Source organism: Gobio gobio, assembly GCF_949357685.1.
Source record: "Gobio gobio genome assembly, chromosome: 5".
NCBI classification, from domain to species: domain Eukaryota; kingdom Metazoa; phylum Chordata; class Actinopteri; order Cypriniformes; family Gobionidae; genus Gobio; species Gobio gobio.
In genome coordinates, this window is record NC_137101.1 from 8680972 (window position 1) to 8708524 (window position 27553).

At 39.2% G+C, this 27553-nt stretch overlaps 1 protein-coding gene across 9 annotated transcripts in view; it reads left to right on the plus strand.

Moving 5' to 3' along the window:
• The window catches only part of ttll12 (tubulin tyrosine ligase-like family, member 12), a 61671-nt gene that overhangs the window by 26616 nt on the left and 7502 nt on the right, over positions 1 to 27553 (plus strand). For all 9 annotated transcript variants that reach the window (XR_013816591.1, XR_013816592.1, XR_013816593.1 and 6 more), the window contains 5 exons: positions 5622 to 5755; positions 5915 to 5991; positions 10213 to 10329; positions 12121 to 12315; positions 16288 to 16399. Coding sequence is in view for 4 of the 9 variants with exons in the window: in XM_079818017.1 (XP_079674143.1) it covers positions 5622 to 5755; positions 5915 to 5991; positions 10213 to 10329; positions 12121 to 12315; positions 16288 to 16399 (635 nt within the window). In the remaining 5 variants the exon portion in view is untranslated. The remainder of the gene's footprint in view (positions 1 to 5621; positions 5756 to 5914; positions 5992 to 10212; positions 10330 to 12120; positions 12316 to 16287; positions 16400 to 27553) is intronic.

Sequence of the window (27553 nt, forward strand, 5' to 3'; positions counted from 1 at the left end):
CTTTGAGTACTGTGATTGGATTCCCAGCACATCCTGGATGTTATTGCCTGATCTTGTGTGTATAAATATGACCCATCTTCCTTAGTAAATGGGAGAATGTTTTGGTATTACACCGCCTGTTTCCAATTGATGATTGATGGCATTGAGGCTTCAGATAGTCTACCTGAAAATGAATCTAACAATTTGTTATTCCCTTTTCAAATTTGATCTCTGACATAATCATTGCTCATCTGCCTGGATCTCACTGCTTCACTCTGTAACCTCAAAATGCCATGCTATTTTCACTGTGCTATTTTGCATGTTTTTAAATGACTGTAGTTGCTCATACCAATTTACTAGCTTTACTGTATTAACAAAAATTAGTTCAGGACTGCTATTTTCTTGTGACTTAATGACCATAGGAAGATGTGGTTACCGTGGCAAAACCAGTTGAGAAGCACTGATTTAGAGAGTGGTTTAAAGAGGATTTCTGTCTTTTAGAGGTCAAAAGGTCTCAAAGGGAGTCTGTTTTAGCTCTGTGTCTTGTCTTAAAAAAATGTAAGTGGGGGAGTGAATGATTAGCACTCTCTTCTACCCTCAAAACCTAAATAGCCACGACTGATGTGCCCTTGAGCAAGGCCCCCAATCGCTCCCCGGGAGCCACAGCAAATGACTGCCCACTGCTCCTAATGTGTGAGCACTAACTAGGATGGGTTAAATGCAGAGGACAAAATCTGAGTATGGGTTACCAAACATACCAGCACTGTTATTTGTCTAGAGTTCACTGCCTAAAGTTGACAACATTGGAGAGGCTTTTTCTAAATTATACAATATTCAGTGGAGAAGTAACTAGGGATGCTCCGATCGATCGCCGGAGATAAGTATCGGCCGATAATCATATTTCATGACTCGATCGGTACTCACTAAACTTGGCCGATCTCACGAACCGATCGCAGTTTGATGACGTCAGCGCATGAGGACGTATATAATGTACGCGTGAGAACGTACATGACGTGTGGGGTAGGTAGTAGCAAATATTCAAACGAGAGCTTTGAAAGCCGAAGTGGAGAAGGGTTCCATGTGAACAGCAGTTGAACACGGGTCAGTCGGTCCTAAGGGATGGGCGAACGCCGTTCGGAAGTATCGATGTACAGTAGATTGGTACGAGCGCATCTGAAAAATAGCGGAGTACGCAGAATGAGCTGATGCTGGGAAAGTGCATGATACAATTTGTCCTAAACATTACACATGCTTTATATTAAGGGCTTTAAAATAACTGGTAAGATAGTTAACATGTATAGTTTAAAGCAGCTTGCCCTGTCAGATGCTCTGAGAGATAGGCAACTTGTGCTGACAGACAGATAGCCTAACGTACTTGCGGTGTTTATGCGTTTGAAATGTGGTGCTTTCCTCAGTGCATAACTTACATTTCACAGGTATATTCTCCATCTGTAAATGTTAGAAAGTCATGCAAATATGTACATTTTGCTGTCAGGAGACGACGAGCCTTCTGCAATTGAATCTCCGCTAAAAGTCAGGCTTCCGTGAATGAGCGCCGCCGCGTGCACACGCGCCAAACAGACGGAGCGCAATAGAATAGGAACGCAATAATTCTGACTAAAGTATATATATTTCTAAAATATTTGTTGTTGGACAATAAATGTGCCATATGTGGAATTTTAAACCTACAAGTATGTATATTTTTACGAAAGTGACCATTATAATTGGGTAATCAAATATTGGCTAATATGCTTTTGTTTTTATTTTCATTTTTAGTTTAGTGAATTAAAAAACTAAATTATTAATGCATGCCTACATTACATTCACGGTATTTGTTTATAACCTTCAATATCAACATTGTTTTTAGGACCTCATTGGGCAGGATGTGAAATAAAATTATTATTAAAATAAATACAGATATTTTTTTTTTATCCAAATAGAAAAACGTAGAAAATACCGGGATCTTTACCGTGTATCGCCATTCAACCAAAAAATACAGAGATATGTTTGTTTGGCCATATCGCCCAGCCCTATTAAGTATCCTGATATGCATAGTGTTATGCAGAAACCCCATTTTAAAGGCATATTAAAATGTTCTCTGTATAATGAATACTTTTTGTGATTATTTAGCACCCTGTTAAAACGATAGTTACATTACATAATTACCATAAAAATGTAACACAAATATAATAAAGGCAACATCTATAGTATTTTTTTTTAATCTGAAAAAAGGTTAACAGTGATCAGAGAGCTTATAAATTAGTGAAGCATTGGAATCGGTATCGGCCGATCACCATAACAAGAAATCGGTACTCGGTATCTGCTGCAAAAATCCTGATCGGAAAATCCCTAGAAGTAACTAGTCAGCTCGCCAGTCTCATTTTATGGTCCTGGAGTGTTGATTCAGACCTTTTTATGCTTTCCTGTATCTCAAACAATAGAGCGCGGCGCTAGCAACACCAAGGTCATGGGTTCAATTCCCAGGGAAAGCAAGAAGTGACAAAAATGTAAAATGTGTACCTTGAATGCAATGTAAGTCGCTTTGGATAAAAGCATCTGCCAAAGTGCATAAATGTCTTTTGTGGCGTTCTAATTCTACGTTTCATTTTTCATCATCACCTCCTGATTTCCTGCACACTACTGTTTTTTTTTGTTGTTGTTTATGAAAGAAGTCTATAATGCTCACCAAGACTGCATTTATTTAAATAAAATAAAAAATACAGTAAAAAATTGAATTGAAAAAATACATTAAAACCGACATGACATTGTGAAATATTACAATTTTAAAAAGCTGTTTTCTATTTAAATACGTTTTAAAATCATCATTTATTCCTGTGATGCAAAGCTGAATTTTCAGCATCATTACTCCAGTCTTCAGTGTCACATGATCCTTCAGAAATCATTCTAATGTGATGATTTGATGATCAAGAAACAGTTCGTAGTATTAGCAATGTTAAAAACAGTTGTGATGCTTAATATTCTTGTGGAAACTGAGATTTTTTGGATAGAAAGTTAACAAGAACATTATAAATGTATTTACTGGCACGTTTGATCACTTTAACCGTATTCATTTCTTTCAAAAAAGAAAAGAATATAATCTTACTGACCCCAAACGTTTGAAGGGCAATGTACATTACAGGCTTTAAATTATAAATGTATGCAAAAATGATCAATTCTGGTTGTTTTTAAGCGATACATTGAAGATGATGATGATGTGAATATAACCTGGCGATTTGTGGGTTTGTAGAAGCATGTCTCAGAACATGGTAACAAAGACATCATGAAAAATAGACAAAAAGGAACAACTTGAGGGTGAATAAATGAAGACAGAATCTTCATTTTTGGGCAAACCGTTCCTTTAAATCAGGTAACTTTGGTTGAGTCTTGCATCTTCAACGAGCATGTCTCTTTATTGGCTGCCAGGTACTGCACCTCATTCTATTTATCTTTTGAATGACAAGATCAAACAGATTCCAATCTCTCTGACCTCAACTCTCCACCGGGAACAAAGGGGATTATACCACACTGGAAGGACTCAGGCCACTTTAGGCTACCTCTCACGGAGATAAGCATGCTTCACCATGTCTGCCCATCATGATAAAAGACAGGCCAATTCTACCACTCAAGTGGGAATGGGAGAAACGACAACCCAACGTTAAGATTAGATGATAAAGGGGCCTCTAACGCTTGAACGACACTTTGCAGTATCTCAGACTTTCACGCCCCACAGGAAACAAAGGAGTTTCACACCATATTTTGGGTCATTTACTGCTTGGGTACATATGTACTTGTTGGTGTGTTCATTTGATCCTGATAAGTCTTTAATCGAGTACAACCTGGTATAAAACTAATTATGTTATGGATCATATATTAGAATATTAAGCTCACACCTAAAGAATTTAATTAAAAAAAATGTTTTATTTATGTGTCTGCAGTTTTATCTGCAGACACAACAAAAGATAAAACATAGGGAATATATTTTTCCTTCAAGGTTGAATTGCAGCACATCACTGGGACACAACAATAAACCCTCACAAAGCAAACTTGAGCTGATATAAGCTACAACTTAAAATTTCAATGGCACATCTTTTACACTCTTTAATACTCTTTAATACTCTAGTCTAATACTCTTTTACACGGCAAAAAAATACAGTTATCAGTCCTGTATTTGAGTCCTTAATATGTTTACGTTCACACACAATTCAGTTATTTACAGAAGTGACAACCACATTCTATAACCGAACCGAACATTTTGAGACTGTAATTAAATGTGGTTGTCAATCCCAAAAACTGACAATGTGAATGTAGCCCAATATTGCTCAAAGGTAATAACTCTGATGCACGACTAGCAACGAAATGCTTTTTTCTCAATAGATAAAGTTAAAAGAAGAAAATAATACGTTTAAAGTAATGCCTTAAGAAGGGAAATCTAAGAAGTCTGAATTGCATGAAGTTACCTAGACACGTTATTTACATTTACATTTATGCATTTGGCAGATGCTTTTATCCAAAGCGACTTACATTGCATTCAAGGTACATATTTTACATTTTGTCAGTTCTTGCTTTCCCTGGGAATCAAACCCATGACCTTAGCGTTGCTAGCGCCATGCTCTACTGTTTGAGCTACAGGAAAGGCTAGATTACATGACGGGGAAGCACCTGTTGAAAAGCATAGTTTATTTTAAGGGTCATGTGAATGTCTAGCAGGTCACGGTGACATGTCAAGATGCAGGATAAACTTATTGATGAACTAGGGCCCTATCATACACCCGGTGCAATGCGACGCCAGACCCAACACATGTTGTTTCAGCCTGATGTGGTTATCATTCTCACGTCCATCGCCATGTTGTTTAAATAGAAAATGCACTCGCGTCCATCTGTTCGGCCATGGGCTTGCTGGTCTGAAAACCAGTTGTGTTCAGGCGCATTTTTGGCATTGCTATTTTGAGGAACTGAAAAAGACTGCACCATTGACCAACAAAAACCTGGCCTAAAGTCAATAGCGCAGTATTTTTTGTGTTATTTAAAAGGCGCGTTAGTAATATGTGCCTATAGGTGGGTACGCTTGGCGCGCCTACAGTTTTTTCCGTCGTTAAACTAGCAAAAGTGGATTCGACGCGCTCTTCAGTGCACCTGCGCCAAATGCGCTTCAGACCATGTGCTCCGATCATTAAAATATGGCCCCATATGTGGTTTCGACACCTCTGAACAAGTGATCACTATCACTTGGCAAATGTGCATGGTTTCCTCTTAAGTCTTTGGAGAAATATAACATTGTAAAGGCACAGTTGTCTTTGTAGCAGAGAAAAGCAAAATAAAAAATGAATAAGAACAAAACCTCAAACTCTTGATTCATTTGCAAGATGATTAAATTAAATAATTACAAGACAAGTACATATTTATTCTCCGGAAGCCAGGCTCAATGAATAAAAACTGAAAGCCTGACCCATGCCAGGAATGCAGCAAGTCAGATACAAAATACAGATATTTCCTTTAACATTATTAACAGAATACATGCAATGAAACCATTCGGAAGGATTCCCTATCCGTTAAATAATAAAAGAGGAGGATTCCCTTCAATATAAAGTGGTTTTATTTAAATTTCTGCCTTTGATTTGATGAGAGTTTTGACATTTTATCAGGTGAGGTGACTCGTGATTTTGCGTACGGAGAGGCAGACGCTTTGGTGAGGAGATGCCGCCTGTTGCCATGGCTACCTGATGACCTTGAGGCCGTGAGAGATGACATCCAGGAACTGTCTGACCTTTACTATGAAGTGAGTAAATTAAATCGTCTTTAAAATATTATTTGTTTTGGAAGTGTTTGTGGAATCGTATTTGGTTGTTGTCCTACCTGTAATAGGTCAGACTTTTTAGGCGTTTTTGTGGACATAATTTTGATCCAGAAAAATCAAGTACCATTTTCACTTTTCTAGACGATTCTACAAGAGAACAAGGAGAAGCTTCCTGTAGACATCCGGCCCTATTGTGTACCAGATGGAAAAGTTCTGAAGTAAGTCTGTGTTGAATGTCAAGTGTTGTTTCATTGTGCTGCTTGCAACTCTAAAGTCTTATTTCCATGTCAAAATTATTTCTGCATCAAAAGTCAAAGGGGCAATTTTACTAACAGCTTGCTCCAGCACAAACCCTCTTTTGGCATTAAAAAAAACTTCTGTCAGGATTTACTAAAGACACACAGTGGAAAAACTAGCACTGAAAAGGCAAGGACAGAGTTATTTTTGTGGCTGACTTTATTGCATATGCATTTGTTGGACTTTCCCTTTCAGACGCAAAATTTATGTGAGGTGAGTGTTAAATTAATCATGCAAGGTGATTTACTAAGGTTTGCGCTCGTCAATTTAACGGTGTTTGACATTATTTACCGCCCCATATAAGCACGTCTTAAACCAGACGCTAATTTGCGCTGCTCTTGGTAGATTGTGTTGTTCATTATGGAAGTGTGCTTTAATTTGCGTGTGGTCAGTAGATCACGCACAGAACTTTCCACTCCTAATCATTTCATTCATATTCTAAGTTATGTGTTGTATAATTGTGTTTGTTGTTTGATTTATTTTCCATAAATGTATATATTCTATGTATAAAAGGTTGAAAATAGTTTACAACAAAGCAACTTATGTGTGCTGATGACCATTTTGTCCCTAAAAGTGAGCTCAGTCTGTCAACCTGGAGATAAAAAAGCAAAAATGTATTTATTTATTTATTTATTCTAAAAATGCTACATCCTTTCTTTTATGGTGTGTGTGTGTGTGTGTGTGTGTGTGTGTGTGTAAATGAGGATCTGAAACATGTCTCTGCATGAAATTATTTACAGCCCATTAATGAACCCATATAAATCTTGGGTCACAGAGTGAGTAGTGTTCTCTGTCTAGATTTAAACATTCTTTCACCTTCAAAGTTGGGGAGATTTACAAAAAACTGCAAGGCTTTAAAAGGTGATGAAAGGGTCATGAATTTGTTGAGATGTTGACAGACATGTACAGGTTGTGCATCAATTAAAACAACAATTGCACTCATTATGCTTTTTATTAAGTTAAAACCAAAGTTGATCCAATGTCAAAAATACCACATAAACCATCACGGAAAGTGAGTCATCAGTTTCTGAGCCTTTTCTCCGCATTTATTCATGCAAATGAACACTTTTAATCAAATTGCTGCGCTGTATTTATGCATGAGATCGCATTACAGCGAGAATTCAAATGTCATTGATGCAAGGAGATCCAGTCAGACAAAGGAATGCAGATAGAAATCAATTTTATTTCTAAATAGCAGCTTGTTTCCGTCACAGAATAAAACAATAAAATAGGTAATTGCGGCTTCTTTTTTTTTTGCGCAATTCTGGCTTTTTTTCAGAATTGCGTGATATAAAGTCACAATTGCAAGTTTATATCTTTATAGACTTTATAACATGCAATTGCTAGATATGAAGTCAGAATTGTGAGATATAAACTTTAAATTGTAAGAAAAAATCTTTTTTTCCCCCCCTCAGAATTGTACTTTATAACTCGCAATTGCGAGTTTATATCTCACAATTCTGAGAAAAGAAGTCAGAATTGCGAGTTAGATATAAAGTCAGAATTGATTGGTCCTGGAGTCAATTCTGACTTTATATCACGCAAATCAAAAAAAGCTTCCATAGAATTCAGATTTTAATAAGGAAATATAAACATAACAGTTAAAAATCACTTCCAATATCTCTGAGTAAAATATTCTTGCCTAAGAAGAATAAAGTTGGCGAGAGTTTTGAGTGACTCGTTTTCACCGAGCAGTACGGTTCGCGGTTATTTCCATTTTGATTGTCAGAAGTTGTGAATGGTACCAAAAACCTGTACCGTAACACTTTTTTGGGACCCTTCTGTTGGGGTACCTAGCACGGTAGTCCAGTACTAAAGGGTGGAGCTAGACTCACTGCAGAACGTTGATTGGTTGACAGAGAATGATCACTTTCACGTGTTTTCTCAGCTGTTTTTGTCTTTGCAGCCTTTGCTCAAACAAAGCTTGTCTTCTTGTGACAAACAGCGCCTCGTAGGTTTCCATCCCATAATGAAATTGGGGGTTCATGACATTTCAAAGTATTTTGACAAAACACCAAGATTTTTATTACCAGAGATACAAAACCGAGTTGGTCTGCAGAGCAACTCTAGACTACAGTTTGTCCTCGCACTCTTTTAAAACGTTTTCTATTTGCTCTCCCCCAAGGCGGGGTCAGTACATTTTGTACACAACCCTTTTGTTTATCAACTTTAACCATTTTTTGACTGAGACTCCAGTTTTTGGAACAAGAGGCCTCAGCTCATCACATATTATCTCTAATGGCAGAACAACAAGAGTCTCAGCTCACCATATGTGAGCAAATTCACGTCAACAAAATCACTTTTCCTGGACTGTTCCCACATGGTGGAACAACCTGCCTACCTCAATTCGAGCAGCCGAATCTGTAGCCATTTTCAAAAAACATCTAAAGACACATCTTTTCCAGCAGCACCAACTATTCTGTTTGTTCTTCTGTTAGTTTATTAAAAAAATATTTTTTAAAGTGTATGTGTACTGCGCTAGATTAACTGAGACTTGTTACAGCAAGGGCACGTTTCTTTTTAGGATGAGTTAGGCCAATGTGACCTCTTGGGGCCACAGCTGTAAAATTAGATGGCAGAAGCCTTTGGGGCAAAAGGACAGACAAGCATCCTTTTATTATTGCTAGACAACACGTCATTGTTTCTTTGAATTGAGGAATAAAACCAGAAGTTTCAAAGTTTCTACATATTCAAAAGAAAAGGTTAACCAAATTATATGAAATATATGTATTTGAGAAGCAAAATCATCAAAAGAAACACTAATAAAGATAGGTCTGGTTGATGCTGAAATAAACACGAAGATATGATCAGTGTAGTACAGTAGCACAAAAGTGTTGCTTGCATTTCCCCCACAATGCGGTCAGAGCTTGAGTTTGACAATGTAGACCGACAATTCAAAGAAGAATGGACAAAAAAAGCAACTATGCCTTTATTCTTTCTGTGTTAAACAGATGTCCTTTTTTCAGAGATGGTAGTTCTTGTAAACATAATGAAATTGGGGGTTCATGGCACTTCAAAGTATTTTGACAAAACACCAAGATTTTTATTACCAGAGATACAAAACCGAGTTGGTCTGCAGAGCAACTCTAGACTACAGTTTGTCCTCGCACTCTTTTAAACCGTTTTCTATTTGCTCTCCCCCAAGGCGGGGTCAGTACATTTTGTACACAACACTTTTGTTTATCAACTTTAACCATTTTTTGACTGAGACTCCAGTTTTTGGAACATGAGGCCTGAGCTCATCACATATTATCTCTAATGGCAGAACAACAAGAGTCTCAGCTCACCATATGTGAGCACATTCACGTCAACAAAATCACTTTTCCTGGACTGTTCCCACATGGTGGAACAACCTGCCTACCTCAATTCGAGCAGCCGAATCTGTAGACATTTTCAAAAAACATCTAAAGACACATCTTTTCCAGCAGCACCTGACCAATTAAGACTAGCACTTAACTATTCTGTTCGTTCTTCTGTTTGTTTATTTAAAAAAAAAAAAAAAAAAAAAGTGTATGTGTACTGCGCTAGATTAACTGAGACTTTGAGTAATGAGTAAGACCTCTTGGGGCCACAGCTGTAAAATTAGATGGCAGAAGCCTTTGGGGCAAAAAGACAGACAAGCATCCTTTTATTATTGCTAGTCAACACGTCATTGTTTCTTTGAATTGAGGAATAATACCAGAATTTTCAAAGTTTCTACATATTCAAAAGAAAAGGTTAACCAAAGTCAAAAATATAGATACACCATTGAAATATATGTATTTGAGAAGCAAAATCATGAAAAGAAACGCTAATAAAGATAAGTCTTTGCTCTCCCCCAAGGCGGGGTCAGTACATTTTGTACACAACACTTTTGTTTATCAACTTTAACCATTTTTTGACTGAGACTCCAGTTTTTGGAACGTGAGGCCTGAGCTCATCACATATTATCTCTAATAGCAGAACAAGAGTCTCAGCTCACCATATGTGAGCACATTGCATTCTCTTACAGGCACGCACACACACAGTCAAAAACATGACTATAATAGTAGAATACCTTTTTTAACACAAATGGCTATATTCACATTGATCATACCTGATTAATTTATGTTGTGAAATATTCCACAGTATTCACTTTGTCTTTTCCTGTATGCACAAATTAGGGTCTACACTGAAATGAAGCAGGTTTTAGACCATCTGAAACATCCACGTTTCCAATTCACTGAAAACGAGGAAGAGGCGGATATAATCTGGACCTTCTCCCATATCCGAGATTATCGGTGAGCATGTTTACACACACACAATTTTTTTGCAATTTTTCGAGAATACTTTTTGTGCACAAAAAAGAACCCACCAAAACCTAACCCACACTCTTTAGTCAGTCTCCATTGGCATTTCATAGTTTTCAGTCACGTGACTGTCGTGGAGCCTTGGAGGGCAAAACCGCCATAGAACTCCATTGAACTGCAGCACCTAAGCCTTTCAAATTTCCATCTTAAACAAAAATATGTGAACAAGATGCACGTTTTGGGCACTTTTGATCCATATACAGCACCTGCTGCAGTATTTCAATCACTAAAAACACTAAAAACTGAAGTGACAGTAAAACACGACTGGGTGGCGCTCAAGCACAAAATCGGTCTTGCCGAGCACACATTGATACGAAGAAGAAGTAGTAAGTAGACAAAGAAGAAGATGGGCTGCTAATGCTGCTTGCCAGTTAGCAAAAAGTGTGTGAATGGTTTTGCCATAGACATAATATATCTGTGGTTTTGGCAAGCACGTAAATACTGTCTCTCCTCTTCTTTTTCTGTGTGAGAAGCGAGTGTCAGAAGCGTAAAGTGCCGCAGCACCACCTTGTGTACCGGGAGCGCATCGACTGAATGTGCACGTTCACTCGGCGCATCGCCAGTGGAAATCGCTTGGGTGTGAACACTCAAGACGCGCCGAAAAACGTCACGAAAAACGCTGGCGATAAGCGCGTGCGATATTCGTCCCGGTGTGTACAGGCCTTTAAGGCCTGTTCACACCGGGACGATTTTCGCGCGCGTTTATCGCCGACGTTTAACGCCTCGTGACTAAACAATGGGCGCCAATGTGAGTGTGCACACCGACGCGTAAAACGCCAGGCGTAAAAGCGTAATAAAAAAAAAAACGCCTCGGGTTCGTTTTTTTATTTTGACGCGGCGCGTTAAAAACTGGCCGACCAATGAGATCAGCGCTTTTGTTCACGTGCCTGGAGCTGCTGAAGTGACAGTAAAACACGACTTGGTGGCGCTCAAGCACAAAACGGTCTTGCCGAGCACGCATTGATACGAAGAAGAAGTAGTAAGTAGACAAAGAAGAAGATGGGCTGCTAATGCCGCTTGCCAGTTAGCAAAAAGTGTGTGAATGGTTTTGCCATAGACATAATATATCTGTGGTTTTGCAAAGTACATAAATACTGTCTCTCTTCTCCTTCTGTGTGACAAGCGAGTGTCAGAAGCGTAAAGTGCCGCAGCACCACCTTGTGTACCGGGAGCGCATCTACTGAATGTGCACGTTCACTCGGCGCATCGCCAGTGGAAATCGCTTGGGTGTGAACACTCAAGACGCGCCGAAAAACGTCACGAAAAACGCTGGCGATAAGCGCGTGCGATATTCGTCCCGGTGTGTACAGGCCTTTAAAGTGCCGTGTACTAAAACTGTGATATTAAAAGATTAAATTCAGTGTACACCTTTTTTATGATGTAGCCTATTCTATATACAGGCGAGCAGATGAGCCTAGACTATTTAACGAGAAACCTTGTGTTGCATTAATAATCTGTGTTCATCTACTTTCCTGTACAAAGTATGCATCATCAATAAGGTGTATATTGAATTTGGTTAATATCATTGTCTTACTGCATTAATACTGACTACAAACCTGGTAAAAATGACTGGCGGGCAATGGAGGAAAACCTTGTTTTGCCCTCCAGGTAGGCATTCCTATAAGCGTGTGACGTCACGTGAAAACTATGAATTGGTGATCTGTTCTTACTTTTCTTGTTCTACTAAAGTGATTTTTTTTTTTTTGCTTAACTGACTCATAGGAAACTGAGTGAGGAACGGCCTCATGTCCTGCTCAACCAGTTCCCCTGTGAGACAGTGCTGACCACTAAAGACTGCCTGGCATCTGTGGCACGGAGAGCCAGGGGAGATCAGGGGGCACCGTGGCTCCCCAAGACCTTTAATCTACAGACTGAGCTGCCTCAGTTTATCAGACATTACCTGCAAAGACAGGAGAGGTGAGCGTCTGTTTGGTCATTGTGCTGCAAAACTCATTTGTAACGGATTGTGGTAGAAATACTCGGTTACACTTTATTTTAAGGTGTCCATGTAATTATACATTTAATGACTGAGTAATAAATAATTAACTACATGCATTTACAATAGGGTTTGGTTTAGGGCTAATTGCATGTAATTATGCATCATTTATAGTTACTTCTGCAGTAATTGCATGTAACATGTGTAACAAGGACACTAAAATAAAGTGTTACCAAATTCTCTCACACTGTCACATCTGAATAAACGTGCTAGGGTAAAAGAGAGATGGCCGGTAGTGGAAACAGAGCGACTACCTGAACAGAAAAATGTACACACATTTGTATTTAAATATGACATGGTTGCACAAAATAGTTTTTCATCTATTTGACTGGTTACCTCTACAGTTTCTCATTGTTAATCTCCGCCTAAAGTCTAGACTCCTAAGTCTTGTGACAGATCTATTTAAAGTTGTTCCTCTTGTTCCACTTCCTTTTGTGGCTGTCCATAGATGCACTTTTGATCTTCCTAAAACATGCACAGTACTTTTCAGAACATTGGATTTCAATATAAGCATAAAACTCAACTTAAAATCGGCATGAAACAGAAGTTGTGATAGTCTTTCCTTCCCTTTCGTGCAAATGAAGTTCAAGAGGCAGAGCTCCAGAGGTCATAATAATAATAATAATAATAAGACTTTATTGAACAAAGTCAAGATGACAGTCACAGCATCTGAATTTGTCTTTGGCTAGGGCGCTATTATTATAAATGTTCTTATCTGCTATTAGCCAATTACCTTGCAACTTTTTTTGTTGTTGTAAGATTCACCCCACCTGTTTCCCACAATTAAATCTTACTCCTCTTGTCTTTCTCTTTAATTCTGGAATCCTGCCAATTGATATCTTTTTTCAAAAAAATATTTATTTTAACCTTTTCCAAGGACAATCAACCCTTTCCAAGAGGCAAGATGCCCAAATAATCTTTATTTTCCAAGGAGAGTCAACACGTTCCCAGAGATAAGATACCCAAATAATTTTTTTTAACCTTTTCCAAGAACAATCAACCCTTTTCCAGAGGCAAGATGCCCCCAAGAGACATATGTATTTCAAAGCTCTTAATAATTGTTCATTATCTTCTTTAGTTTTTCACAGCCATCTGTTGTCTGATGGAAATCCCCTGACTTTACATTCACTGCTCAGTGGGACACAAGACTTTCTAAGATGCATCTGACCTATGTAATAATTATTTCTCACAGCTTCATAATACTACTGCTAGTATTATATATATATAAACACTCTGACAGCTATTGTTGTGATCAAAGATTATGAGGGCACGTTAATTAAATAAATAAATAATGGCGTGCATGGATAAATCATTTATAATAAACACCGGAATATTGCATAAAAATATTACTACCAAAAAATCCCAACCAAAATTTGGATTTCTTGGTGACTTTGACTTGGATTTCAAGTTTCCAGTATAGTAATTATAATACAGTAGATTATATACAATATTAACTATAGTAAATGTAACATTTTAGAATATTATATTAAAGAGGACCAATAGACCCTTTTCACAGACTATGACGCGTTTTAACGGTCATCGATATCGTAAATCCTGCAAACTGTTTTGTATTTTAATTTTTTTTAATTTATGTACATTTCTAAAACTAATACTTTTATATTACTTTTGCATCAAATTACAAAAACACAAGTGATCGCTGCTGTGAGGGTGTTTCTAATACAGCGTCTATGGGAGTGATGGTAAAAAAATAACATCACTGCCGTTATTTTTTTCCCTCTTTTTGAGAGTTGTGTTATCACTATTGTGGAGTTTTTCTTTTGCTATTTGAGCAAACAGGGACACAAAAAATATATATTTAATGTATTCTCTCATTCCCCGCTATGAAAATTAACCCAACTATGACAACTTCCGCTCTGAGAAACCGGGACATTTGAAAAGGGTCTATTGTGTTTTTTTACATCTTCAACTTTCGATTTTCACTGTTTGAGCATGAAAAGGCCTACAAAGTTACAAAGCAAAAAAACGCCTCTATTGTAATCTTAATTTTTCTTCTGGTAATGTATGTATCTCAGTATCCCTCATTTAAATAATTCCTGCCCATGGAAAAAGCTAAATAAAGGCATGAGACGTGGTTGAATTGTGTTAGAAGTGTGTTGAAACCCGCCGTTATGATAGAGGACGTGACATTTCCGAAACGCGCTGGAAGCGGTTGACCAATCACTACACACTGGTTCGGCTGACCAATCACAGCATGTGGTGCTTTTTGGAACGAGGAGCTTTATAGAGACAAGAACTAAACAAAGCGTTATAGAGACAAGAACTAAACAGACTGGATAGAGAGTTGCTGCAACAATGCAGACCCTAAAAACAAAATCAAGACCTTGTAAAATGGTGTAATAGGTCCTCTTTAAAACAGAATGTTTTTGTAATGAGTGACAGAAGCTTTGAAGGTGGATCCCTCAGCAATCTTCTCACTGTTTTTAAAGATAACTTTTCACTCTCCATCAAGGAATTACCATCACAGGATACAAAGCAAATAAACACTGTAAACTTCTATTGGGGCCAGATGTACTAACAGCATGTGCCAGCGTAAACCCTCTTTTGGTGTTAAAAAAAATGACTGTCAGGATTTACTAAAGACAAAACATTTAGCACTGAATAGCTGTGGACAGGGTTATTTTTGCGGCTGATCTTATTGCATATGCATTTGTAGGCGTTTCCCTCTCAGATGCAACATTTATTAGAGGAGAGTATTTAAATGAATCATGCAAGGTGATTTACTAAGGTTAGCACTCATCATTTTACTGGTGTTTGCGCCATTATTTACCACCCAAAAAGCACGTCTTAAAGGGTTAGTTCACCCAAAAAGGAAAATTCTGTCATTAATTACTCACCCTCATGTCGTTCGACACCCGTAAGACCTCCGTTCATATTCGGAACACAAATGAAGATATTTTAGTTGAAAGCTGATGGCTGAGAAAGGCTTCAGATAGGCCTCCATTGGCAATCAGTACATTTACACTCACAAGACCCATAAAAGGCACTTAAAACGTCGTTACAAAGTCCATCTCACCACAGTGACTCTACAATAATTTTACGATGCGACGACAATAGTTTTTGTGCGCAAAAAAAAATCAAAATAACACCTTTATCCAACTTGTTATTGTCTTCCGTGTGTGACGCATGCGGGAGAATATGGACACATGACCCAGAAGCGATTTGTTTACAAGCAGAGGAAGACGCGCGTATCTAAGCTGTTGAATTCTACATTGATCGTGCTTTAGGTCTCGGTGTAGTTCTCAAAATGGGGCTTAAGTGTGCATTTCATGGATTCCCGAACGCTGGCGCTACGTCATATTCTCGCGCATGCGTCGTGGAGACACACACGGAAGACAATAACAAGTTGGATAAAGGTGTTATTTATTTTTATTTTTTTACGCACAAAAACTATTGTCGTCGCATCGTAAAATTATTGTAGAGCCACTGTGGTGAGATGGACTTTGTAACAACGTTTTAAGTGCCTTTTATGGGTCTTGGGAGTGTAAATGTACTGAATGCCAATGGAGGCCTATCTGAAGCCTTTCTCAGCCATCAGCTTTCAACTAAAATATCTTCATTTGTGTTCCGAAGATGAACGGAGGTCTTACGGGTGTCGAACGACATGAGGGTGAGTAATTAATGACAGAATTTTCATTTTTGGGTGAACTAACCCTTTAAACCAGATGCTAACCGGTAGATTGTGTTGGTCATTATGGTAATGATCCGGCTGTGTATGCGTTCTTTAATTTGCGCGTCATCAGTAGATCAGCAGAACTTTCCACTCCCATCGACCGTTTTTTGGAATTGCGCTCTTACACGAATTTAATTTCACCCTAAAACGTATTGTCTAATATTATTTGTAGTGTATAAATGTTTGTCAATGATAATTTCAGAGGACTGGAAAACCACTGGATCTGCAAACCTTGGAACCTGGCCCGCGGTCTGGACACACACATTACGAACAACCTCAACTACATAATCAGACAGCGAGAGAGCATACCAAAGGTATACATACACACACAAGACTGCTAGTTATCACACTTTCTGTACTGAGTCTGCACTTTACATAGAATTACATACAAAGTATAGCTTGAGAGTTGTCACAATGAACATTTTAGCTGAGTTCCCCAAGAACTAGGGGCTTTGGGGTGGTACTCTGTGTGTTTCGACAGTTCGGTCCAAAGGACGTTCCGGGTAAATATTTCCCCCTCAGAAAGTCCCTTCTCGCGAGGTAGTACTTTTTCAAAGTTTAGAATCTTTCGGGTGGGACTTGCTAATTGGTTGAGTTTGCACAGCATTTTGATTGGTTTGATTGGTATTCAAATCAACAATGGAGTTTAAAAATACAACCAATATAAGCTTATATGCGGAGGACGAAATCCACCGGGAACTGAAAATTTGCATGCGGTCTGACGTCACCAGACTAATTTGCCTAATCTTTTTCCTTCTATTTTCCTCTACTTCTCCCCTGCCCTAGTGTGTGATGCTCTATGCAATGTCTAAAACTTAGTACTTCAGGCACTTTCTGTGTTTCACTGCCTCCTCATGACGGATCGCCTCCTGTACAAACCCTATCGCTTTGGATAAAAGCATCTGCTAAATGCATAAATATAAATCTTCACGGTACTTTAGACCACGATGGAAATGCAGACAGCAACAGGTCTGGGGGGAAAAAAGTTCCTGAGACAAATTGTTTAGTATTTTCGGTGGAAACCCGGCTTTGGTCAACATTTGCTCACCCTCATGTTGTTACAAGGTTGGGGGGATGTTTTGGCATGTATACATAGCCTAACAACTCACACCTTTAAACTTTTATAGAGGAGTCTTCTGAAGATGTTTGGAATGATGTTAGATTTTTCATCAGCTGAACAATTGCCATGTTGTTACACAACAGAACAATCTGTTGAACACACTCTCAAAAGTTACATTTTCCATGGTCCATTGAAAGAGCAGCACAAAAATGACGAGAAAAGAAGGCTGGTAGTCAGCCATGGGGTGGCTGGAGTCCCGCTAAGAGGCTCCCTGTAGCCTTACATACATTACAAAAAAATTAATAGTCCCTGAAGGCAGACCAGGAGAGAGAACAGTATCTTTCCCCTTCAGGGTTAAATGTCTTTTGGACCTAGCTGGAATGCAGGACCTCAAATAATACTACTGCACTGAAACAAAACATGGAGATAAAACACCTACACACAAACCCACGGAAAACTGAACTACTTTACATTTGTTGCAAATAATAACATCACAGCATAAAATCAGCTATGCAAAAGTACTTCCAAGCTATTCCTTTCATAATAGCACCATTCTCTGAAACTCCTTTCTGACCCAGCAGGTGTTCTTTGGTTTCCTGCTCTGCGGTCTCCCATTCTTTTTTTTCCCTCTCTAATCTTTGACGATATTGTTTTTGCTTGTAGTTTTCTCACTTCATAATTACCTTCTTGTGCCCTTTCAGCAACCTTTGTAGAAAGCTGGAAACATTTATAAACTATTTCACACTTTTTGCTCATTTGTTTATATCCATATTATAAACAAAAGAAGTCATCTAGACAGTGACTTTCAAACCATGCAAATGATGAAGCATTTTTCTAAGCCATTAGCACTGTGACATTTGGAAATTAATACTTTTATTTAGCAAGGATGCATTAAAGGCACAGTATGTACATTTCACTGGTCACTTATTCAAAACAATAACAAAGAAGTAGCTTGATGACGCAGTGACTAACGAAGCATGGAATGATGGGAGTTGTCGTGTTCACCTCCACAGTGGTTTTAGCTTTATGGGGTTATCTTTGGCGACAGAACCCGCAGCAAACGATAATGAGTAATTGTGGTCCATCACGAATGTGCAAAACCATTAACGCGGGCTTGCTAGACGCTATCAGAGATTGTCAGCTTTGACGCTACAACTTCTTCTTCCTTATGTTTTCAGGAAGCTCAATGTGTTTCCTTGGTTTCTACCAACTGCTGAGGGTAGGAAGGATATTTTAGTGCAAATATCTTACATAATGTACCCTTAAATTATGTGGAAAACACAACCTACTTAATACAAAACAAATCTGACTTCTCCGCCATGGACAATTCGGACAACCTCCAGTTGTCAATATAATATAATACAATACTATCATTTAAACTGCAGATCTAAGAACAAACTTACCAGAATTGTGTCAATGGCAAGTAAAATAGTCAGTAGACCACAGAAGCCCTTAACACAACTTTAACATAACCTTCTTTGCTGAAAGGGCAAAGAAGGTGGTGAGAAGTAATCTTGCAGATAGTTCTCATCCTCTCTTTAGTCAATTTGAGCCCTTGAATTCAGGAAGGCACTATAGAAACCTCTCGCAAAATAAAAGTCTTCTAATTATTTAATTCCAAACGCCATTAAGATCCATAACTCAACAAGCGATGGGCAAAAAAAATGAAAGTGGCATGAACTGTTAAACTTTTATATTTATGTTTTGTTTTTGTTTTTCTTAACATTGCCGGTTTAGATATTTTATGTGGTGGTGAACCAAAGACATATTTCCACCCTGGTGGACAATAAAGATATACAATACAATACAGTATCTCGGGGTAATTATATCTTATCTTTCTTTGCAGCAGACAGTTGAAGGCTCAAGACCTCTGTTAAAACCACACCTCCCTTCATATAGCTGACAGTCTTTTTGAACTTCCCCTTTTTTAAGGACCCCATGGCCCTGGGTTTAACACCAGGGCAAACAGTTCGAAAAAGGCGTAGCTCATTAAACATAGAACTTAGCTCATCTAACATACATCGTTTAATAACTTTTTATTCAATCTCTCCATTTGTCTGATGACTCTTATCATCTGCTTGCCCCGCCAGATCAGTCCTCCACTGGGATGGTATATCCTTGCGTGGTTTCTCCCTTCTTTTCTCCTTCTTCTTAGCTTTTTGGATTTGCCTGGCGTGGTCTTTCTGGAGTCGTTCAACTACAACCCCAAATCAGAAAAAGTTGGGACAGTATGGAAAGCGCAAAAAAAAAAAAAAAGAAATGATTTCTAAATTTACTTTGACTTGTATTTCATTGCAGACAATATGAACAAAAAATATTTCATGTTTTGTCTGGTCAACTTCATGTCATTTGTAAATATGCATCCTTTCCTGTCATGCAGACCTGCAACACATTAAAAAAGTTGGGACAGTAAAGCATTTACCACTTTGTAATGTTGCCATTCCTTTTCACAACACTTAAAAGACGTTTAGGGACTGAAGACACCAAGTGATGAAGTGTTTCAGGTGTAATTTTGTCCCAATCTTCCTGCAAACAAGTCTTAAGGTGGGCAACAGTACGGGGTCTTCGTTGTCGCATTTTGCGCCACACATTCTCTATTGGAGACAGGTCGGGACTGCAGGCAGGCCAGTCAAGTTCCCGTACCCTCTTCCTCCGCAGCCAGGACTTTGTAATGTGTGCAGAATGTGGTTTTGCATTTTCTTCTTGAAATATGCATGGACGTCCCTGGAAAAGATGTCTTCTTGAAGGCAGCATATTATGCTCCAAAATCTCTATGTACTTTTCAGCATTAATGGTGCCTTCACAGAAGTGCAAGTTACCTTTGCCAAGGGCACTGACACAACCCCATACCATGACAGACCCTGGCTTTTGGACTTGTTGCTGGTAACAGTCTGGATGATCCTTTTCTTCTTTGGTCCGGAGCACACGGCGTCCATTCCTCCCAAAAAATACCTCAAATACTGATTCATCTGACCATAGTACACGTTTCCACTGAGTGATGGTCCATCCCAGATGCCTCCGAGCCCAGAGAAGTTGACGGCGCTTCTGGACACTGTTAACATAGGGCTTCCTTTTGGCACAGTACAGTTTTAACTGGCATTTGTGGATGTAACTACGTATTGTGGTACTTGACAAAGGTTTGCCAAAGTAGTCCTGAGCCCATGTGGTGATATCGCTTATAGATGAATGACGATTCTTGATGCAGTGCCGCCTGAGGGATCGGAGATCACGGTTGTTCAGCTTAGGCTTGCGCCCTTGTCCTTTACGCACTGAAATTCCTCGAGATTCCTTGAATCTTTTAATTATGTTATGCACTGTTGAATGTGAAATATCCCAATTTCTTCCTATCTTTCTTTGAGGAACATTGTTTTTAAACATTTCAATAATTTTCTCACGTATTTGTTGGCAAACTGGCGATCCTCGGCCCATCTTTGCTCCTAAAGGATAGACCTTTCTTGGATGCTGCCTTTGTACCAAATCATAATTACAATCACCTGTTGACATCACCTGTTTCAAATCACATCATTATTTAACCATTTTACCTCATTACTAGCCCTAAATTGCTCCTGTCCCAACTTTTTTTGAAATGTGTTGCAGGTCTGAATGACAGGAAAGGATGCATATTTACAAATGACATGAAGTTGACCAGACAAAACATGAAAGATTTTGTGTTCATATTGTCTGCAATGAAATACAAGTCAAAGTAAATTTAGAAATCACTTCTTTGTTTTTTATTTGCATTTTCCATACTGTCCCAACTTTTTCTGATTTGGGGTTGTAGAAGATCGTCCATAAAAAATTCTATTTTATTCGACACATTTGTTACACTTAAATAATTTGGGAGAGATCTTGTTCACAACATGTGTTAAGCACTTTTTGGGCAAGTTTTTGATCATGTGATGTATATAGATATACATGGTCTTTGATCTGAGCATATTACTTAGTACTTTTCTGCATATTCCATGTTGAAATAGGCCTACCCTTTTGACCCCTTCAGCTGATTTGCACAAAAAAGCCCTAATATTACATAATTTGATTAGTCTGAGTTCAAAAATTCCAATAAAAACGTCCCATCAAAAAATAAGAATTAAGATGTATATCAGATTTAATGTACTTATCAAAAAACTAAAGCAGTCAAATGTAGAAAGTATTCAAAAGGTATAATTTACATTACCACTTGCAATCTGCAGAGGAGTGGAATAATGTTTGAATACTTATTTATGAATTTATTATAATTTTTTTGTCTCATTACTTTTAGGAATTGTATTAACCTTTTATTCTTTATGAATCTATTATTTTACTCGTTTTTTTTGTTATCTATTCATTTAATCATAATGTTGAGTAAACCCTAACAATAATTTCTAACATATTATTAATTGTTCATATGTATATATTCATGATTTGTATTATCTTTTGTGCTCCTCTGGGTTGTAAGCCAAGGGCGTGTGTTTAGCCTGTTCTCGGTTGTTTTCGTAAAATTGGCTACATTGTACATGTTTTTAGTAGCAAGTGTTCTCTGCTGACATATGATAAGGTGGATTCTCTTAATTCTCGTAAAGGTGTCAAAACCACAATTGCTTATCTGCTCCAAACTGCTAAAAATTGCTTATCTGCCCCAAACTGCTACAATTGGGCACGTCACCATGACTTCTAGTGCATGTCATAAGGTGATAAAATTATTAGTGCTAAAATAGGCAGAACACTACAAAATGCACATCATATTTAGTGAGAATGTGATATGCTTGCACAAAAAGACACTATTTTTGGGTACCAGCAGCACTGCAAAATTAGTAAGAATCTAGTATTGGATTCCATGCAGCAAATATGCAGGGCGGTGTGATTTTAAGAAATCGTTCCTTGAGAAAATATTTGAATGATTTCTGAAGTATGATGTGACACTGAAGACTGGAGTAATGATGCTGAAAATTCCGCTTTGATCACAGGAATAAATTACATTTTAAAATTTATTCAAATAGAAAACAGTTATTTTAAATTGTAATAATATTTCACAATATTACTGAAGTTTTTGATCAAATATTTTTCTGTCCTTGGTAAGAATAAAGAGATTTCTTTTGTTAGTCGGTGTGTCCTTTTTATCTTACACCTTTAATCCTATGATTATTCAGGTAGGGTAATGGATAGTCAAATCTAGCCTAAACCACAAAGTTCTCGCCCGTCCTTCAGGAATGATGTAGAAGACTATTTTGTGGTTGTCCTTTTTTTGTAGTTTGTAGTTACAAGTAAAGTCTCACAGAAGGCAATCGTAACAATACAAATACTTATTTTATTGGTTACAATACAAAGCAGTTAATGCAAAAAAACTTAAATCAGCTTAAGCTGAAAGCTCTATAGTTAAACTCCATCCATCATCCATCCATCCATCCATCCATCCATCCATCATCTTCCGTTTATCCGGGGCCCGGTCGCGGGGGCAACAGTCTAAGCAGAGACGCTAGACTTCCCTCTCCCTAGCTACTTCATCCAGCTCCTCCAGGGGAACCCCGAGGCGTTCCCAGGCCAGCAGGGAGACATAATCCCTCCAGCCTGTCCTAGGTCTTCCCCGGGGCTTCCTCCCGGTGGGATGTGCCCCGAACACCTCCCTGGGAAGGCGCCCAGGAGGCATCCGAAATAGATGCCCGAGCCACCTCAGCTGGCTCCTCTCGATGTGGAGGAGCAACGGCTCTACTCTGAGCTCCTCCCGAGTGACTGAGCTTCTCATCTCTAAGGGAGCGCCCAGCCACCCTGCGGAGAAAGCTCATTTCGGCCGCCTGTATCCGGGATCTTGTCCTTTCGGTCATGACCCACAGCTCATGACCATAGGTGAGAGTAGGAACGTAGATTGACTGGTAAACCGAGAGCTTCGCCTTACAGCTCAGCTCCTTTTTCACCACGAAAGATCGGTACATCGACCGCATTACTGCAGAAGCTGCACCGATCCGTCTGTCAATCTTCCGTTCCATCCTTCCCTCACTCGTGAACCCCAAGATACTTGAACTCCTCCACTTGAGGCAGGAACTCTCCACCAACCTGAAGTGGGCAAGCCACCCTTTTCTGACTGAGAACCATGGCCTCGGACTTGGAGGTGCTGATTCTCATACCAGCCGCTTCACACTCGGCTGCAAACCGTCCCAGTGCACGCTGAAGGTCCTGGTTTGAGGTTGCCAACATGACAACATCATCTGCAAAAAGCAGCGACGAAATCGTGTGATCCCCAAACCGTACACTCTCCGGCCCCTGGCTGCACCTAGAAATTCTGTCCATAAAAATGATGAACAGAACCGGTGACAAAGGGCAGCCCTGCCGGAGTCCAACATGCACCGGGAACAAGTCTGACTTTCTGCCGGCAATGCGGACCAAGCTCCTGCTCCGGTCGTACAGGGACGGAACTACCCTAAGCAGGGGGCCCCGGACCCCATACTCCCAGAGCACCCTTCACAGGGTGCCACGAGGAACACAGTCGAATGCCTTCTCCAAATCAACAAACACATGTGGATTGGTTGGGCAAACTCCCATGAACCCTCTAGCACCCTGGAAAGGGTATAGAGCTGGTCCAGTGTTCCACGACCGGGATGAAAACCACACTGTTCCTCCTGAATCCAAGGTTCCACCATCGGACAAATTCTCCTCTCCAGTACCCTGGCATAGACTTTCTCGGGGAGGCTGAGAAGTGTGATCCCACTGTAGTTGGAACACACTCTCCGGTCCCCCTTCTTGGAAAGAGGGACCACCACCCCGGTCTGCCAGTCCAGAGGTACTGTACCCAACCGCCATGCGATGCTGCAGAGGGCGCGTCAGCGAAGACAGCCCCACAACATCCAGAGACTAGTTAAACTCTAAGCAGCAATATTGGAGATGCTGTTAAAGGGATAGTTCACCCAAAAATGAAAATGCAGAATGTTTGTAACCAAGCAGATAGAGTAACCATTGACTATCATATCATATTTTTCCCCGACTATGGTAGTCAATGGTTGCTCTCTCTGCTTGGTTACAAACATTCTTCATAATACCTTCTTTTGTGTTCAGCAGAACAAAGAAACTCATACGGGTTTGGAACAACTTGAGAGTGAGTAAATGATGACACAATTTTAATTTTTTGGGTGAACTATCCCTTTAAGCGATAGGGTATCAAGTGTCCTTCACGCCTTTACTCCTCAGACTTTTTATACAACTTTTTGAGATGTTCCAATTTAGGGCTGCAACGACGCGTCGACGACGTCGACTACGAAAATACGTCGACATGCGTGAAATGCGTCGACGCGTCGGCGGCACATTATTTACGTTCTAGAATGGAACAGAAGATCTAGAATAATGGCAGCTTCTGCTCCCGGGCATAGTGAAAATGATCATTTATCATATAAAGCCAGACCACGACATTCAAAAGTGTGGGAGTACTTTAAACAGAAGCCGAATAAAACTGTGCTTTGTTCGCTCTGTAACGCCGGTTTCACACTGCACGCGGTGGCAGAGCAGGAGCTGTGCACGTGGAGAGCGGGAGCTTTCACACTGCAGTCAGTGTTGCCAAGTCCGCTTTTTTCCGCGGAATTGGGCTACTTCTACACTGTTGCCGTGGGCTGTGTCTCATGTCCGCGGGTTGAAGCAAAAAAACACACATATTTAACCCCCCGAACGCGATGTTTACCAGAGAACCTCCCCGAAACGCGATTGGGCTTGTTTTGGGCTAGTTTTGAGTAACGAATGGGTGGGTTTTGTTGTGTAAACCTGGCAACCCTGCTGCCAGTGTTCTCTCGCGCAGCTGAACGCGCCACGCGTGTATTGCAACAGATGGTCACATTTTCCGGGGTTCTTCTCCGACCCCAGTACGTCTCGTGCTTTTATTTATTATGGGCTGCATATATCTGCTGTAAATGCGACCTGGTTCCGCTCTGTCCCAAACACATATGCATAATAACATGCTGTATACAGGTAGTTTACATGATTAAAGTAACATTACAGTTAAGATATGCCTCTAGCTTTAATCATTTAAATGTGTCTTTGAAGTTTGGGCAAAAACTTCTGGCAGCTTTAGTCGTTGTTTATGCACATGTATCTTCAAAATAGACGACTAGTTATACATTAACACTATGCTGAAAGCTCCTGTATGTGAACCTTTTGCAGATATATACAAGTGCATTTTCGTTTACTACTGACACAAATCAATAAGTAAATCATACTCAACTACTATAGTAAACAACTTTTCCTAATTAGGCCTACTCTGTATACATTTTATGATGAATAGTATCATTATATATTATGTTTAAAAAGCTTCTTGTGTTCATATATTTCATTATAAAATGGCATACTATGTACACTACCCTTCCTGAAATACAATTAATATTGTCATCATTCATTGATTTCATGTTAAAATAATATACAAATTCACTACCCTCTTTGAAATCCAATAATCAGTAAAAAAGAATCATAAAATTAATCCGGAAAAATAATCGTTAGATTAGTCGACAGAAAAAATAATTGTTAGTTGCAGCTCTATTCCAATTCCATATGATTCATTAATTGATCAGTTTGTATATGATCTATTCTTCCTGTTGTTAGGAGTATCAGTCTCTGTGACTCGTGCTCAATCCGCCGGATGTCCGTCCTCTGTTGCTTACGCTCTTTCTCTTCTTCACTGAAGTGTTCGTCTGACTCACCTCCGCTTGAGGTTGCAGCATGCTCTCTTCATCGCTGTGTCTTCTCGTTAACCTTTTGTGGTTGATTTCAAACAGTTAGTGAACTACAACTTTCTGCTCATCTCGTCCTGTTTCCATTTGACCCAAAATGCAAGGTCATTCTCAGTTTCCATTTGCACAACAAAGCATTTCATGCAAGCATATAATAGCATTCATTGAAAAGCAAGTAAAAAACATCTTTGAACAGGAAAATAGCAATATTGATATCAAACATATCAAAACACTTCCTTAGACATTAAAATAATTAAAATGGCCACGTTCACACAGCAACAGGAACGTTTCTCAGTCCTGTATTTGAGTCCATAATCCGGTTACGTTCACACACAGTTTTGGTTATTTACAGGAGTGAAAACCACATTCTATAACCGAACTCACACCTGTAAATTTTCAGGACTCACAACCAGTGATGGGAATAACGGCGTTATAGATAAACGGCGTTAGTAACGGAATTATTTTTTTCAGTAACGAGTAATCAAACCAATTACTGTTTCTCCCATTACAACGCTGTTAGCGTTACTGAGAAAAAAAACGTGGCGTTACTATAATTGAGTTCACTGAAGCAGTTTTCATCCAAACAGGCTCTCTGTCAGTCGGACCTGCAACATATTTCTTTCTCTGGTTGGTTGGTGTGTGTGTGTGTGTGTGTGTGTGTGTGTGTGTGTGTGTGTGTGTGTGTGTGTGTGTGCGGGCGTGCATGCCGTGCATGTTGGGGGGGTGGGTGTTGTGGTACACATAACTGATGATGATTAGTGGGTGGGAGACAAAGTTGAGGTTGATTGGTTGAGTTCACACACACACACACACACACACCTATGACACACATGCACACGCATATGCACAGTCACACACACCAAGTCCAACGACTTCAAAGGTAACTTTCGCAAACTGGAAGTATAAGCGCTACTTTTCCCTCGTTGAGGTGAAAGGTAAGAATGTTTATGTAACGTGCAACTTATGCCCAGGAAGAAAGAGTCTCTCCACGTAAAGTAGTGGAGAGTAATTCTAATCTAATGAAGCGCCTCACATCATCACATGCCGCCACAAAATTAGTGGCTAAAAACCCAGGTGATAACGTGAGCTCCACTACCAAAGGAGTAGTATAGTACTGATAATATTTACACTATAGTAGGCCTACTGATAATATTTACAATAATGTATTGAATTTGATATGTGTCTCTCACATTGTCCCACAGCAACATTACAATAGTGTGCATTAATGTACAATGTTTTATAATAATAATAATGTATTCTATTTAGTGTCCATTTTATTCATTTAACATGTTTAATATTGGGGGCATCCAAGTTATTTGACATATTTTAACATTTGAAAAAACAAAACAAAAAAAAGTAACACACTAGTTACTTTCCCTGGTAATTAGTTACTTTTATAATGATGTAACTCAGTTACTAACTCAGTTACTATTTGTAAGAAGTAACTATAACTAATTACTTTTTTTAAGTAACGTGCCCAACACTGCTCACAACCTCTTTCTTGAAAAACCTGCGTTGTGTGAAAAGAATCAAATTGTCTGTCACTCATACAATGTGAGAGAGCCGCTCTGCGCTGCACAAAAGTGTGTCTACTGTGGGTTGCGGTTTTTCATATGTGGGCTCTGTAACTTGCAGTGACAGAAGATATGTGCTGTGTGTCATCTGAAGGTTTTAGATCCAGTCTCTGTTCTCCACCACAGCTGCTCATGTCAGTTTGGTCTTCTACACGC